We start from the raw sequence: 17,768 nt of genomic DNA on the forward strand, positions 1-17,768 counted from the left end.
TGACTCATTGGGAAAGACCCTGAGCTGGGAGGGACTAGGAGCAGGAGGAGAAGTGGACGACAGAGAATGAGATGGCTGAATGGCATCACTGACTCAATGGACATGAGTTTGAGTGAACTCCAGAAGTTGGTGAAGGACAGGGAGGCCTGGTGTGCTGCAATTCATGGGGTCGCAAAGAGTTGGACATGACTGAGTGACTGAACTGAACTGAACTGAAGGAATGAACAAGAAACTTCTACCCTTTCTCCTGGTGTCAGAGGAGGCCAGGTGGGAACCTTGGGCTTGGACCCTACATGGCGGTAATGGAGGCCTGATTAATGAAGAAGTCCAATAATATCCTTAGTCTCAAGATATAAAAGCTCAAGTGTCTGAATACAGTTGGAAATCATTTATCAGACCAAAGACCAGGTAAACCTCAAAAGAGAAAAAGGAATCAACAGAAGACAACACTGAGATGACACAGATATTGAAATCATTGGATGATGGTTTTTAAAAATCTAGTCCAATTGGTAGAACTAAAAATAGATTATTAGAAAACCACATGGTTCGACAATATATTGCAGATGGCAGAAGGATCAATATGCTTGAATATTAATTAACTTGGAAAATAGACTGAGAGAAAATGGACACAGTTTCAAGGACCTGTGGGAAGATAGCAAAGAAGGTTGAACATGAAGTTGAAAATAAAGAATAAGAGATAAAAAATAATAATAATAATAATGGCTGATTTCCCTATGCCATCGTTTTCTGATGGCTTAAATGTAAAGGAAATCCAAAAGAATGGGGATATATGTATATGTTTAGCTGATTCACTTTGATGTACAGTGAAACTAACACTATATTATATAGGAAATACACTCCAAAAATTTTTTTTTAAATAATGGCTGATAATTTCTCAAATAGGGCATATGACTTAGTGACTAACCAAAAACAACAACTACATACTAAAACTGCTCAGTGAAATCCAAATGAGATAGAGCCAAATAACTTAATGTCAAGATACATCATAATCAGTTCCTATTGTGTTGTTCAGTCGCTCAATTGTTTTTGACTCTTTGCAACCCCATGGATTGTAGAAATCCCAGCTTCCCTGTCCTTCATTAACTCCCGGAGTTTGCTCCAAGTCGTGTCCATTCTGTCGATCATGCCATCCAACCATCTCATTGCTGATGTCCCTTCTCTTCCTGCGCTTAATCTTTTCCAATATCAGGTTCTTTTTCCAATGAGTCAGCTCTTCTCATCAGGTGGCCAAAATACTGGAACTTCAGCTTCAGCATCAGTCCTTCCAATGAATATTCAGGACTGATTTCTTTTAGGATTGACTGGCTTGATCTCCTTGAAGGATAAGGGACTCACAAGAGTCTTCTCCAGCACCACAGATCAAAAAATCAGTTCTTTGGTACTCAGCCTTCATTGTGGTCAAACATTCACATCCATACATTACTGCTTGAAAAACCATAACTTTGACAACATGAACGTTTGTTGGTAAAGTGATGTCTCTGCTTCTTAACATGCTGTCAAGGTTTTCACAGCTTTTCTTCCAAGCAGTCTTTTAATTTCATGGCTGCAGTCAGCATCCACAGTGACTGTGAAGCTGAAAAGAATGAAGTCTGTCACTGTTTCCATTTTCCCCCATTTTTGACATACAGTGATGGAACCTGATACTATGATCTTTGTTTTTTGAATGTGGTTTTAAGCTGCTTTTTCAATCTCCTCGTTCACCATTATCAAGAGGCTCTTTAGTTCCTCTTTGCTTTCTGCCATTAGTGTGATGTCATCTGTGTATCTGAGGTTATCGGTATTTTTCCTGGCAATCTTGATTCCAGCTTGTGCTTCTTCCAGCCTGGTATTTTGTATGATGTTAAATTAGCAGGGTGACAATATATAGCCTTGACATACTCCTTTCCCAATTTTGAACCAGTTTGTTGTTCCATTCCAGTTTTTATTGTTGCTTCTTGACCTGCATACAGGTTTCTCAGGAGGCAGGTAAGGTGGTCAAGTATTCCCATCTCTGTAAGAATTTTCCACAGTTTGCTGTGATCCACACAATCAAAGAGTTTAGTGTAGTCAATGAAGCAGAGTGTTTCTTCAATTCCTTTGCTTTTTCTATGATCCAACGGATGTTGTCAATTTAATATCTAGTTCTGCCGTCTTTCGAAATATAGCTTGTACATCTCGAAGTTCTCAGTTCACATGTTTTTGAAATTCAGCTGAAAGGATTTTGAGTATTACCTTGCTAGCATGTGAAATGAATCCAGTTGTGTTGTGCTAGTATGACTATTTTTTGGCATTTCCCTTCTAGATACTGGGATAAAAACTCACCTTTTCCAGTTCTATGGCCACTGCTGAGTTTTCCAAATTTCCAAATTTTATTTCCAAATAAAATTTCCATATTAAGTGCAGTACTTCCACAGAATCATCTTTAGCATTTGAACTAGCTCAGCTGGAATCCCATCACCTCCACAACTTTGTTTGTAGTGATGCCCACTTGACTTCACACTCCAGGATTTCTGGCTCCAGGTGAGTGACAACACCATCATGGTTATCTGGGTCATTAAGTCCTTTTCTGTACAGTTCTTCTGTATATTCTTGCCACCTCTTCTTAATACCTTCTGCTTCTCTTAGGGGCATACTGTTTCTGCCCTTTACTGTGCCCATCACTACATGAAATGTTCCCTTGCTCCCTCTAATTTTCTTGAAGTCATCTCTAGTCTTCCCCATTGTATTGCTTTCCTCTATTATTTTGCATTGGTCACCTAACAAGGCTTTCTTATCCCTCCTTGCTATTTTTTGGATTCTGCATTCAGATGGGTATATTTTCCCTTTTGTCCTTTGCACTTTGCATCTCTTCTTTTTTCACCTCTTTGCAGGCCTTCTCAGAAAGCCATTTTGCATTGTTGCATTTCTGCTTCTTGGAGATGGTTTTGCTCACTGCATCCTGTACAAAGTTACAAACTTCCATCCACAGTTCTTCAGGCACTCTCTCAGATCTAATCCCTTGAATCTTTTTATGTCTTCTGCTATATAATCATAAACGAACTGAATGGCCTAGTGATTTTCCCTGCTTTCTTCAAGTCTGAATTTCACAAAAAGGACCTCATGATCTGAGCCACACTCAGCTTCCAGTCTTAGTTTTGCCAACTGTATAGAGCTTATCTATCTTTGACTGCAAATAATATAATCATTCTGATTTTGGTGCTGACCATCTCATGATGTCCATGTGTAGAAATGTCTCTTGTGTTTTTGAAGAGGGTATTTCCTATGACCCATATCTTCTCTTGTCAAGACTCTTTTAGCCTTTCCCCTGCTTCATTTCATACTCCAAGGCCAAACTTGCCTGTTACTCCAGGTATCCATTTATTCCTACCTTTGCATTCCAGTTCCCTGTATGAAAAGCAGATTTTTTTGTTTTGATGTTTTGACCTAGAATGTAATATAAGTCTTCATAGAACCAGTCAACTTCATATACTTTGACATTAGTGGGTGGGCATAGACTTGGATTATTGTGATTTTAAGTGACTTGCCTTGGAAATGAATGGAGATAAGTTTGTCATTTTTGAAAATGAACCCAAGTACTCCATTTCAGACTCCTCTGTTGGCTGTGTGGGCTACTCCATTTCTCCTAAGGAATTCTTGCCCATAGTTCTAACAGTTAGAACCAGAATGGAACAACAACTGGTTCAAAATTGGGAAAGGAATATGTTAAGGCTGTATATTGTCACCCTACTAATTTAACATCATACAAAATTCCAGACTGGAATTATATTTGAATTTGAATTAAATTTGCCCATTCCTGTCCATTTCAATTAACTGATTCATAAGTCCTGATGTCATAATGAGTACCCTATTTTTTTTTTTTTTTTTTATGTCTAGAGCTTTGTAGTATAGTCTGAAGCCAGGGAGTGTCATTCCTCCAGCTCCATTTTTCTTTCTCAAGATTGCTTTGTCTATTTTTGGCCTTTTGTGTCTCCATTCAAATTGTAAGTTTCTTTTTTTTTTTTCTAGTTCTGTGACAAATTGCCATTGATAATTACGTACAGATTGCATTGAATCTGTAGATTGTTTTTGATATTACAGTCATTTTGACAATATTGATTTTCTAATCAAAGATAATGGTATATCCTTCCATCTGTTTTTGTCTTCAATTTCTTTCATTAGTGTACTACAGTTTCAGATTACAGATCTTCTGTCTCCTTAGGTTTATTCTCCAAAGAAGACACGCAGATGGGCAAGACACCCATGAAAAGATGCTCATATCACTAATTATTAGAGAGATTCAAATCAAAACTACAGCATGATATTCCTTAACATGAGTCAAAAGAACTATGCTGGCGAGTATGTGGAGAGAAGGTAACCCTCCTACACTGTTAGTTGATACAGCCACTATGGAGACAAGTATTTACACTCCTTTGAAACTAAAAACAGAGCTACCATATAACCCTGCAATCTTGTCCCAGGCATGGATCTGGTGAAAAACTTGGTCTAAGAGGAAACACACACCCTAATGTTCATTGCAGCCCTGTTTACAATAGTCATGATATGGAATCAACCTAAATGTCCATCAACAGAGAAATGGGTAAAGAAGATGTGGTACATATGTACAATGGAATATTACTCATCCACTAAAAGAATGAAATAATGTCATTTGCAAAAATATGGATGGACCTAGAGAGTGTTATACTGAGTGAAGTTAGACAGAGAAGGAGAAAAATTCTAAGATGTCCCCTATATATGGAATCTTAAAAGAAATTTTGCAAACAGACTTATCTGTGGAAAAGAAACAGACTCACAGACTTAGAGAAGGAATTTATGGTTGCCAGGGGGAATGATGGAAGAAGAGACAGGGAATTTGGGTGGACATGAACACACTGCTATTTTTTAAGTGGATGACAAATAAGGACCTACTGTATAGCACAGGGAACTCTGTGGAGTGTAATGTGGCAGATTTGATAGGAAGGGAGTTTGAGTGAGAATGGTCACATGCATATGTGTGGCTGAGTCCCTTCGCTATTTACCTGAAGTTAGCACAACAGTGTTAATCGGCTATATGCCAATACTAAATCAAAAGTTAAACAAGATACATCATGTTCAAGTTCCTGAAACTTAGAGAAAAAAAAATCTCATAAACAGCTAGATAGATATGCAATACTTATTAGGGATAAATATTATGTAATACATATTTGGAAAAAAGGATTCAAGCATTGGTGGAAATCTCATCGATGAGCATAGAGCCAGAAAGAAGTGAGAACATTTTTCCAAAGCTGGATGAAAATAATTGTCAACTCCAAATTCTTGTAAACTATCCTTTTGAATTAAAGGGAGAAAGAAAGAATTTCCCGAACAAAGCAAAACTGAGAGAATTTGTCTCCAGCAGAACTATGCTTAAGAACTTTTCAAAAGCAAAATAGAAAAAGAATTGAGATTTTAGAATGGAGTTTTAGTTTTTTTTTTTTTTTTTAAGAAAGGGTAAATATAATAAGAGTGTGATTTCCCTGTTGATTTAATTACAGTTGTGCAAAATTGTCATCTGATATGGTGCTCAATGTATATAGAGAGGATACTACAGACATTTATATTAAAAATATGGAGAGAACCAATAAATCTAAATGGAAGTAAGCATTCCACATTTCATCTGAGGTGGTAAAATGTCAGCAACAGTAGGGAGTGAATAACTACCTGCTGCTGCTGCTAAGTCACTTCAGTCGTATCCAACTCTGTGTGACCCCATAGATGGCAGCCCACAAGGCTCCCCTGTCCCTGGGATTTTCCAGGCCAAGAGTACTGGAGTGGGGTGCCATTGCCTTCTCTGTATAAACCACCTAAGTGTATCTTAATACCTAGAGAGACAAAGAAAACCGTGCAAAGACGTATACTCAAAAACAATGTAGATCCAAGTCAAATTATTTTATAATGTTCAAAAATCCACAAGGAAGTCAAGAAAAGAAAAACGTTGAGAAATGACGGAAACAAACACAGAACAAATAAGAAAATGGCAGACTGTCCTTAATAGTTAATAAGTCACTCTAAATATAAATGGTCTTAAACACATCAATTAAAAACCTGAAAATGCCAGGGTAGACACCTAAACAAGACTCGACTGTATGTTGTATATAAAAAAAAAAAAGTCGCTTCAAACATGAAAACATGTTCAAGTGGAGATTGCAAAAATTACACACCAGGCAAAAGTTAACTAGAAAAATTAGAAGTGGCCAATGTACATGGAACAACAGATTGGTTCCAAATAGGAAAAGGAGTACATCAAGGTTGGATATTGTCACCCTGCTTATTTAACTTATATGCAGAGCACGTCATGAGAAATGCTGGGCTGGAAGAAGCACAAGCTGGAATCAAGATTGCCTGGAGAAATATCAATCACCTCAGATATGCAGATGACACCTCCCTTGTGGCAGAAAGTGAAGAGGAACTAAAAAGCCCCTAGATGAAAGTGAAAGAGGAGAGTGAAAAAGTTGGCTTAAAGCTCAACATTCAGAAAACTAAGATCATGGCATCTGGTCGCATCACTTCATGGCAAATAGATGGGGAAACAGTGGAAACAGTGTCAGACTTTATTTTTTTGGGCTCCAAAATAACTGCAGTTGGTGACTGCAGCCGTGAAATTAAAAGACGTTTGCTCCTTGGAAGGAAAGTTGTGACCAACCTAGATAGTATATTGAAAAGCAGAGACATTACTTTGCCAACAAAGGTCCATCTAGTCAAGGCTATGGTTTTTCCAGTGGTCATGTATGGATGTGAGAGTGGGACTGTGAAGAAGGCTGAGTGCTGAAGAATTGATGCTTTGGAAGTGCATTGTTGGAGAAGACTCCTGAGAGTCCCTTGGACTGCAACGAATTCCAACCAGTCCATCCTAAAGGAGATCAGTCCTGGGTGTTCATTGGAAGGACTGATGCTGAAGCTGAAATTCCAATATTTTGGCCACCTCATGTGAAGGGTTGACTCATTGGAAAAGGCCCTGATGCTGGGAGGGGTTGGGGGCAGGAGAAGGGAACGACAGAGGATGAGATGGCTGGATGGCATCACTGACTCGATGGACATGAGTTTGAGTGAACTCTGGGAGTTGGTGATGGACAGGGAGGCCTGGCGTGCTGTGATTCATGGGATCACAGAGTTGGACACGACTGAGTGACTGAACTGAACTGAACTGAATGTACTTCTTGGTTTGGATTCCCATCCTATATGATCTCTAAACACTGAAGTGTCCCAGTACCAAGTTCAGACTCTTTATTTTTATGTGTACACTCATTTTCTGAATGAGTTCAGCTAGTTATTCCTCAGTCATCAAGTCGTGTCTAACACTTTGTGACCACACAGACTGCTCATGCCAGGTTTCCAGGTCCCTGACATCTCCCAGAGTTCCCTAAGTTCATGTCCATTGAATCGGTGATGTCACCCAAACATCTCATCTTCTGTCACCCTCTTCTCTGTCTGCCTTCAACCTTCAGATGAATCAGCTATTCACATCAAGCTTAGCTTGAGGATCTTGAACATAACCTTACTAGCATGGGAGATGACTGCAATTGTCTGGTGATTTGCACATTTTTTAGTACTGCACTTCTTGGGAATTGGTGAGGTTTGACCTTTTCCACTCCTGTGACTACTGCTGGGTTTCCAAATTTGCTGACGTAATGAGTGTAGCACTTTTGTAGCATCATCCTGTAGGATTTTAAATAGCTCTGCTGGAACTCAGCTAGTAATCTACCTTTAAATATCATCCATAGGTACAGCTGCCCACATCTATGTCAGATTTTGTGATCAGGCCCCAGCTGCTTATTCCATGTCTCAAAGCGGAATTTATTGGGCTGTTACATGTAACTATGGTATATTTTACACACTTACCTTCAGAAAACAACTGACTATCTCAATGTTTTAAGACAGGAAATGTCCCATGATTCCAACTGCTCAAATCTGGTCAACACTGTCATACAATAAACATGTTAGATTACATATTCAGACCACAAAAGAACTGGATTTTCAGCACCATTTTTTTGCAACTAAAAATTATTCCAGAAAGGCTACTTCATCCTAATTTTGATTCAATATATTTTGTTCTTATTATATTATCTAAATTGTGTGGACAGGGTGAGTAAGATACTCTACCTTTGCACTGAGATGGTTTTGTCCAAGTTCCATTTAAACATACGACATCTATCTCCCCCAAAAGTCATAATTCCCAGTGCATTCCAAACGTGCTCTCTCACCACTTTGATATATAGACTTCTGATTTTGTATAACAGCATTTTCCACTTGAGGTGGATTCACACAGGAAATATCTGAATAGAAAGGTAAAAAAAGTATCTCTAGTATAATGATTATCATGAACAGCAAGGAGGAAATAGAATGTCAAATATATTCCATGGTCCTTTCAATTCAACAGTTAATCTGTCATGAAAGACATAATCTGTCATCAGTTTATATATGTATAAATATATAAACTGCAGCTGGAGTGCCAGGGGTCTTGAGGGGGTTTGGCGAACCCTCCAGCTGGAACCTTCTGGAACTCTCTCTTGAGGCAATCGTCTCGAACATGTGGAATAGTGGGTTTGAAAGCTATAGCACCTGCTCTTTTGGGGGATCCGGTGGCTACACACAGTCCCCTGGGGGCTTTGGATCTCCAACAGCTTCCCAGGCCAAAAAGAAATCCAGACCTCGAGCTCAGCACATTGTACCCTGTACCATATCTCAGCTGCTTTCTGCTGCTCTGGTTGATGAAGTATTCAGAATTGGAAATGTTGAGATTTCACAGGTCAGTATTGTGGGGATTATCAGAAATGCAGAGAAGGGTGCAACCAACATTGTTTACAAGATAGATGACATGACAGCTGCACCCACTGATATTCGCCAGTGGGTTGACACAGATGATGCCAGCGGTGAAAACACTGTGGTCCCTCCAGAAACATATGTGAAAGTCATCTGAGATCTTTCCAGAACAAGAAAAGCCTGGCAGCCTTTAAGATCATGCCCCTGGAGGATATGAATGAGTTCACCACACATATTCTGGAAGTAGTCAATGCACACATGATGCTGAGCAAGTCGAACAGTCAGCCTTCAGCAGGGAGAGCACCTATCAGCAATCCAGGAATGGGTGAAGCTGGGAACTTCAGTGGGAATAACTTCATACCAGCAAATGGCCTCATGTACCAGGTGCTGAATTTGATCAAGTCTTGCCCAAGAACTGAAGGGTTGAACTTTCAGGATCTCAAGAACTGACTCCAGCACATGTCCGTAGCCTCAATCAAGCTAGTTGTGGATTTTCTAAGGAACGAGGAACACATCTATTCCACCGTGGATGATGATCATTTTAAATCCACAGACGTAGAATAACTGGATCTAATTGGGTCCACAAGATATTTTCCAGTTGGACCTTTTTTTGCAGCCTCTTGTCTCCAGCTGTGCATATAATTGGCGAGTTAACTTCTAGGAAGTAAACTTAGTCTATAAAAGATCTCAACTGACATCCTTTTGAAACTTACTACCACTCTTCTGTGTTTTTGATGGACTTCCCTGGTAGCTCAGACAGTGAAGCGTCTGCCTACAATGCGGAGGACCCGGGCTGGATCCCTGGGTCAGGAAGATCCCCTGGAGGAGGAAACGGCAACCCACTCCAGTATTCATGCCTGGAAAACCCCATGGACCGAGGAGCCTGGTGTGCTACAATCCATGGGGTTGCAAAGAGTCAGACACGACTGACAGACTTCTGTGTGTGTGTTTGTGTGTGTGTGTATGTAAGGGAAAGGAAATAAAGCAATATTTTTCAGCATGAATTAAACTTCTGTATCTTAAATATCTCCCCTATACTACACTAGAAAAGTGATACTCAATTTTTAGGTCACTGAAGAAAAAGAGTTTTCCTGGAAATCTTTTTGAGGTTAGTAAAATAAAAATTATAAAGTATATAAATTCAAAATGAATTTTAAACCATAAGCAAAACATAATAAAAATATCATTTGACATCAAGATTTGGTTTATATATATCCTGTTTATGAGATATAACTTTAGGGCCTTTCAGAAAATAAACACAGTAGGTTCTTCTTTAGAGCCTTAATCAATAATTAACACACTTTGAAGAATACTATAGTTGCAAGGAAAAGATGATTAAATATTTGAACAGAAGATCTGGAAAAATAATAGAAAAATAAAGTGTAAATTTACAAAACTATACTTTAATGATATTTTGGGGCAAATGCTAAGGACATCACCATCAATGATGAGCATTCCTCAGTGTGATTCAGGGGATGCAGAGGCTGTAACTACAAGAGGCTGTAGCCATGGGTCCTAAACTGAAATATACACAGAATTCCTTGGGAATCATCAAGACATTGTCAGAGTTGCAGCCCCAGAGGTTTTGATTCAACAAGTCTGAGTAAGCCTGTGAATCTGCTTCCATATCTAACAGTTTACAGAATGTGCTGAGAATGCTCTGCCAGGACTGTGCTTTGAGAACTATTGGGCTGCAAAACCAAACACTGGGAACACAAGTCCATCCCTTTTTATGTTCAGGCACAAACTGCTTTTGACCTGGCCTAACAGTAATCTATGTCCATTTAATGATAGTGGAGGCAATTTTCTACATTATATTATTTCAGATACTTATATAAATTTAAAAATTTACCAAAGTACCTCTGCATACTGGCCTTCCTATCCATTTGGTCTTAATACACTGTATAGTATTAGATCCATCCAACTGATAATATGATAGACACTTAAAAGCCACTTGTTCTCCTGACCCATAGAAATCCTTCTCCTGATCTATGAGTACAGCATCCTCAAAGATGGGAAAGTTAACACAATTTGTGCCTGAAAGAGAAAAGATTATGCATTTGTTCAGTACATCTTTAAAGATGCATAACGACCACTGATTATATTCCAGAGAATAAATAGCTACATATCAAATTCTACAGCATTTCTCTTATACCTTGAGACAAATGTCAGAAATATTGATTTAGTCACATTGACTGTCTCTCTATTATCAAAAATACAACATGGGAATGGTGACATTCTAAGAGGTAGAGCTGCATACTTCTCAAATTTAAGTTATCTTCTCCCATGACAGCCCACCTAAATTATGAATGTTTCTATTTTTGCTTTTATCAAAATATGTTACCTTGCATTATGTTAAGTGCCTTAGAAAATTGCATATTACAAAGAAATGATTGGCAAATTAACAGCAAATTAAGTAGTGTTAAGAGCAGAGTTCAACCATGGTACAGGAACAGAGACCAGAAATCTGAGATGTATATCAGAGGATGTTCAAACTCAAACTGCACCCAAGATGATGTGAAACAGATAGTTTAGTGTTATCAAATCACCAACCTCCATTGGATCACAGAAAAGGCAAGGAAATTCCAGAAAAACATCTACTTCTTCTTCATTGACTACGCTAAAGCCCTTGATTGTGTGGATCACAACAAACTGTGGAAAATTCTTGAAGAGATGGGAATACCAGACCACCTTGCCTTCCTCCTGAGAAAACTATGCAGGTGAAGAAGTAACAGTTAGATCTGTACATGGACAATTGACTGGCTGAAAATTGGGAAAAGAGTATTTCAAGGGTGTATATTGTCATCCTGCCTATTTAACTTATATGCAGAGTACATCATGCAAAATGCCTGGTGGAATGAAGCATCAAGATTGCCAGGAGAAATACCAATAACCTCAGCTATGCCTCAGATGACACCACCTTAATGGCAGAAAGTAAAGAAGAACTAAAGGGCCTCTTGGTGAAGGTGGAATAAGAGACTGAAAAAGCTGACTTAAAACTCAACATTCAAAAAATGGAGATCATGTCATCTAGTCCCAACACTTTATGGAAAATAATGCAGAAAAAATGGAAACAGTGACAGAATTTGTTTTCTTGGGCTCTAAAATCACTGTGAATGGTCACTGCAGCCATGAAACTAAAAGACACTTGCTCCTTGGAAGAGAAGCTATGACAAACCTCGACAGCATATTAAAAAGGAGAGACATCACTTTACCTACAAAGGTCCACCTAGCCAAAGCTATGACTTCCAGTAGTCATGTATGATTTGAAAGTTGGACAATAAAGAAGAGTCAGGCTGAGTGCCAAATAATTGATACTTTTGAACTATGGTACTGGAGAAGACTATTGAGAGTACCTTGGACTGCAAGATCAAAGCAGTCAATCCTAAAAGAAATTGACCCTGAATATTCATTCGAAGGACTGATACTGAAGCTGAAGCTCCAATACTTTGTTTACCTGATACAAAGAGCTGGCTTATTGGAAAAGACCCTGATGCTGGGAAAGATTGAGGGAAGGAGGAGAAGGGGACAGCAAACAATGAGATGGTTGAACGTCATCACCAATTCAATGGACATTAGTTTAAGCAAACACCAGGAGACAGTGAAGGACAGGGATGCCTGGCTTGCTACAGTCCATAGGGTCACAAAGAGTCATAAATGACTGAATGATGGAACTACAACAGCAAATCAAACTTTTATTATTTCTAGGGTTATTAATTCTCTACCAGAATTCAGAACTTTTCATAGATATCTTGTTATATTCTAGAATTACTGCTTAATTTCATATTTGGGCCATTTATGCTTTGAATTAAAAGATATTTGTCAGCTTTAGAATAAAAGGAAAAACATTATACTTATGCAATCTTGTGGACGAGATCATTCCCCTCCTAAACATCTTATAGGTGCAGGTCCATCAGTTCCAAACCCTTCATCACAGTTGTAAGTAACTTCTTCTCCATATTGGTAACTTTCTTGTGAGATACAACACCATTCTGAATATAAGGTGGAAGTCCACAAGGAAGTCCTGGGAAGAAATGAAAGAATGATTTCATGTTTTGCTAACTTTGAAATTTAGTTTGATGTACTGGTCAACATACTTGGTAGTTTTACTTGAAAATAATAAATCATTATACAGGAACTTCTATGACATGGGAGGAAAGTGCACAAATTTTTCTTAAAATTACCATTCTGGTGTGTGTCCACTTGAGCAAGAACTTGAAACTGAAATTACCAATATGTGAAAGAAACCATCAGTGCTTCTCTAACCAATCATGAGTAATAAAAGAAAAACACATTGAGACTCCACACATAATCTTAGGAAAAGTACTATATATTGCAAGAAATTAAAAGAGACATTTTAAGGAAGACATATGACATTTTTTGGAAACTTAAATAGATAGAAATATAAAAAGGTTTACTAATATAAATAGTTGTTTAATTTTATTGCACATCCAGTGTTAATACAAAATAATTGCCAGGTTGAAAAGTGATTCTCTATAGAACTAATGAAATTATTAATAACAAAAATGATTAATTTTATATGTCAACTTTGATTTAATGTATAAATATATAGCTCTATACAGTCAGCAAAAACAGGACCAGGAGCTGACTGTGGCTCAGACCATGAACTCCTTATTGCCAAATTCAGACTTAAATTAAAGAAAGTAGGGAAAACCACTAGACCATTCAGGTATGACCTAAATCAAATACCTTATGATTATACAGTGGAAGTGAGAAATGGATTTAAGGGCCTAGATCTGATAGATAGAGTGCCTGATGAGCTATGGAATGAGTTTCGTGACATTATACAGGAGACAGGGATCAAGAACATCCCCATGGAAAAGAAATGCAAAAAAGCAAAATGGCTGTCTGGAAAGGCCTTATAAATAGCTGTGAAAAGAAGAGAAGCGAAAAGCAAAGGAAAGATATAAACATCTGAATGCAGAGTTCCAAAGAATAGCAAGAAGAGATAAGAAAGCCTTCTTCAGCGATCAATGCAAAGAAAAAGAGGAAAACAACAGAAGGGGAAAGACTAGAGATCGCTTCAAGAAAATTTCATGCAAAGATGGGCTCAAAAAAGGACAGAAATGGTATGGACCTAACAGAAGCAGACAATATTAAGAAGAGATGGCAAGAATACACAGAAGAACTGTACAAAAAAAATCTTCATGAGCCAGATAATCACGATGGTGTGATCACTGACCTAGAGCCAGACATCCTGGAATGTGACGTCAAGTGGGCCTTAGAAAGCATCACTATGAACAAAGCTAGTGGAGGTGGTAGAATTCCAGTTGAGCTATTCCAAATCCTGAAAGATGATTCTGTGAAAATGCTGCACTCAATATGCCAGCAAATTTGGAAAACTCAGCAGTGGCCACAGGACTGGAAAAGGTCAGTTTTCATTCCAATCCCAAAGAAAGGCAATGCCAAAGAATGCTCAAACTACCGCACAATTGCACTCATCTCACACACTAGTAAAGTAATGCTCAAAATTCTCCAAGCCAGGCTTCAGCAATATGTGAACCGTGAACTTCCTGATGTTCAAGCTGGTTTTAGAAAAGGCAGAGGAACCAGAGATCAAATTGCCAACATCCACTGGATCATGGAAAAAGCAAGAGAGTTCCAGAAAAACATCTATTTCTGCTTTATTGACTATGCCAAAGTCTTTGACTGTGTGGATCACAATAAACTGTGGAAAATTCTGAAAGAGATGGGAATACCAGACCACCTGATCTGCCTCTTGAGAAATCTGTATGCAGGTCAGGAAGCAACAGTTAGAACTGGACGTGGAACAATAGACTGGTTCCAAATAGGATAAGGAGTACGTCAAGCTGTATATTGTCACCCTGCTTATTTAACTTATATGCAGAGTACATCATGAGAAATGCTGAACTGGAAGAAACACAAGCTGGAATCAAGATTGCCGGGAGAAATATCAATAACCTCATATATGCAGATGACACCACCCTCATGGCAGAAAGTGAAGAGGAAATCAAAAGCCTCTTGATGAAAGTGAAAGTGCAGAGTGAAAAAGTTGGCTTAAAGCTCAACATTCAGAAAACGAAGATCATGGAATCCAGTCCCATCACTTCATGACAAATAGATGGGGAAACAGTGGAAACAGGGTCAGACTTTATTTTTTTGGGCTCCAAAGTCACTGCAGATGGTGACTGCAGCCATGAAATTAAAAGACGCTTACTCCGGGGAGGAGCCAAGATGGCGGAGGAGTAGGACGGGGAGAACAGTTTCTCCCCCACAAATTCATCAAAAGAGCATTTAAACGTCGAGTAAATTCCACAAAACAACTTCTGAATGCCGGCAGAGGACATCAGGCACCCAGAAAAGCAATCCAACTCTTCGAAAGGAGGTAGGAAAAAATATAAAAGACAAAAAAAGAGACAAAAGAGGGAGGGACGGAGTTCCGTCCCGGGAAGGGAGTCTTAAAAAGAGAGAAGTTTCCAAACACCAGGAAACCTTGTCACTGCCAAATCTGTGCCGAGCTTTGGAAGCACAGAGGGCAACATAACAGGAAGAAAAAAATAAATAAACAATTAAAACTCGAAGATTGCGAGTCCTAGGGTAACTCCCTCAGCGGAGAAGCAGCGCAGACGCCTGCACGCGCCATTAGCAAGCGGGGGCTGGGTAGGGAGGCGCAGCGCGGGCTGCACCGCTTAGAGTAAGAATCTGGCCTGAATACCCTGAGCACTATCTGAGCGAAATAATTTGGGCTAGCAAACCAGACTGTGGGATATCTACCACGTGAAAAGCCAGCCCTAACCTAAGACCGCCAGGCCCGCGCACGGAACAAAGAATTGAACAGAGATAGCCGGCTGCAGACCTTCCCCCTCCGGTGACAGGCAGCCAGAGCCAGAAGGGGGCAATCGCAGCCCCAGAGAGACATTATCTATAAAACTGTAAGCAGGCTTCTTTGCTAACTAAACTTTTTGGGGGTCTGGACAGTTAACATCTGCCTGAGAAGGTGCGCCGGTTTTACACTTTTACACCCAGATAACCGAGTGGCGGGGAGGCGATAAGTCGCAGCATTGGCGCTCGCCAAACACCTCATCACTTGAGCTGCTCGGACCTGGGAAGAGCACAAAACTCAGGCCCAACTGAGTCTGCGCCTCTAAGGACTGCCCGAGTGCCTGAACCTGAGCGGCTTGGACCTGGGAGGTACATGCAACCCAGGGCCAGCCTCGGATTGTTCCCAGCAGAACAACCTAGAGCCCGAGCAGTGTGGGCAGGGAGGCTACACGCGCCGTGAGCGGGGGCAGACCCAGTGTGGCTGAGGCACTGCGAGCGCACGCCAGTGTTATTTGTTTGCAGCATCCCTCCCTCCCTCCCCACAGCGCGACTGAACAAAGAGAAGAAATACAGCTCCACCCATCAGAACACCGACACAAGCTTCCCTAACCAGGAAACCTTGACAAGCCACCTGTACAAACCCACACACAGCGAGGAAAAGCCACAATAAAGAGAACTCCACAAACTGCCAGAATACAGAAAGGACACCCCAAACTCAGCAATTTAAACAAGATGAAGAGACAGAGGAATAGCCAGCAGATAAAGGATCAGGATAAATGCCCAACAAACCAAACAAAAGAGGAAGAGATAGGGAATCTACCTGATAAAGAATTCCGAATAATGATAGTGAAATTGATCCAAAATCTTGAAATTAAAATGGAATCACAGATAAATAGCTTGGAGACAAGGATTGAGAAGATGCAAGAAAGGTTTAACAAGGACCTAGAAGAAATAAAAAAGAGTCAATATATAATGAATAATGCAATAAATGAAATTAAAAACACTCTGGAGGCAACAAATAGTAGAATAACAGAGGCAGAAGATAGGATTAGCGAATTAGAAGATAGAATGGTAGAAATAAATGAATCAGAGAGAATAAAAGAAAAACGAATTAAAAGAAATGAGGACAATCTCAGAGACCTCCAGGACAATATTAAATGCAACAACATTCGAATCATAGGGGTTCCAGAAGAAGAAGACAAAAAGAAAGACCATGAGAAAATACTTGAGGAGATAATAGTTGAAAACTTCCCTAAACTGGGGAAGGAAATAATCACCCAAGTCCAAGAAACCCAGAGAATCCCAAACAGGATAAACCCAAGGTGAAACACCCCAAGACACATATTAATCAAATTAACAAAGATCAAACACAAAGAACAAATATTAAAAGCAGCAAGGGAAAAACAACAAATAACACACAAGGGAATTCCCATAAGGATAACAGCTGATCTTTCAATAGAAACTCTTCAAGCCAGGAGGGAATGGCAAGACATACTTAAAATGATGAAAGAAAATAACCTACAGCCCAGATTATTGTACCCAGCAAGAATTTCATTCAAGTATGAAGGAGAAATCAAAAGCTTCTCAGACAAGCAAAAGCTGAGAGAATTCTGCATCACCAAACCAACTCTCCAACAAATACTAAAGGATATTCTCTAGACAGGAAACACAAAAATGGTGTATAAATTCGAACCCCAAACAATAAAGTAAATGGCAACGGGATCATACTTATCAGTAATTACCTTAAACGTAAATGGGTTGAATGCCCCAACCAAAAGACAAAGACTGGCTGAATGGATACAAAAACAAGACCCCTACATATGTTGTCTACAGGAGACCCACCTCAAAACAGGGGACACATACAGACTGAAAGTGAAGGGCTGGAAAAAGATTTTCCATGCAAATAGGGACCAAAAGAAAGCAGGAGTAGCAATACTCATATCAGATGAAATAGACTTTAAAACAAAGGCTGTGAAAAGAGACAAAGAAGGTCACTACATAATGATCAAAGGATCAATCCAAGAAGAAGATATAACAATTATAAATATATATGCAGCCAACACGGGAGCGCCACAGTATGTAAGACAAATGCTAACAAGTATGAAAGGAGAAATTAACAATAACACAATAATAGTGGGAGACTTTAATACCCCACTCACACCTATGGATAGATCAACAAAACAGAAAAT

The 17,768-nt window shown here is 39.3% G+C and overlaps 1 protein-coding gene and 1 pseudogene across 6 annotated transcripts in view; one reads left to right on the top strand and one right to left on the bottom strand.

Moving 5' to 3' along the window:
• Nucleotides 1-17,768, bottom strand: part of LOC113906369 (complement factor H-like) — a 75,941-nt gene that overhangs the window by 8,009 nt on the left and 50,164 nt on the right. For 5 of the 6 annotated variants that reach the window (XR_003514853.1, XR_003514857.1, XR_003514852.1 and 2 more), the window contains one exon: nt 12,630-12,799. Coding sequence is in view for 1 of the 6 variants with exons in the window: in XM_027564395.1 (XP_027420196.1) it covers nt 12,672-12,799 (128 nt within the window). In the remaining 5 variants the exon portion in view is untranslated. Of the gene's footprint in view, nt 1-10,608; nt 10,813-12,629; nt 12,800-17,768 lie in introns of those variants that run through there. The other variant, XM_027564395.1, reaches the window with a different exon arrangement.
• LOC113906367 lies at nt 8,075-9,535 on the top strand (annotated as a pseudogene).

This window comes from Bos indicus x Bos taurus, chromosome 16, assembly GCF_003369695.1.
Source record: "Bos indicus x Bos taurus breed Angus x Brahman F1 hybrid chromosome 16, Bos_hybrid_MaternalHap_v2.0, whole genome shotgun sequence".
Lineage (NCBI taxonomy): Eukaryota > Metazoa > Chordata > Mammalia > Artiodactyla > Bovidae > Bos > Bos indicus x Bos taurus.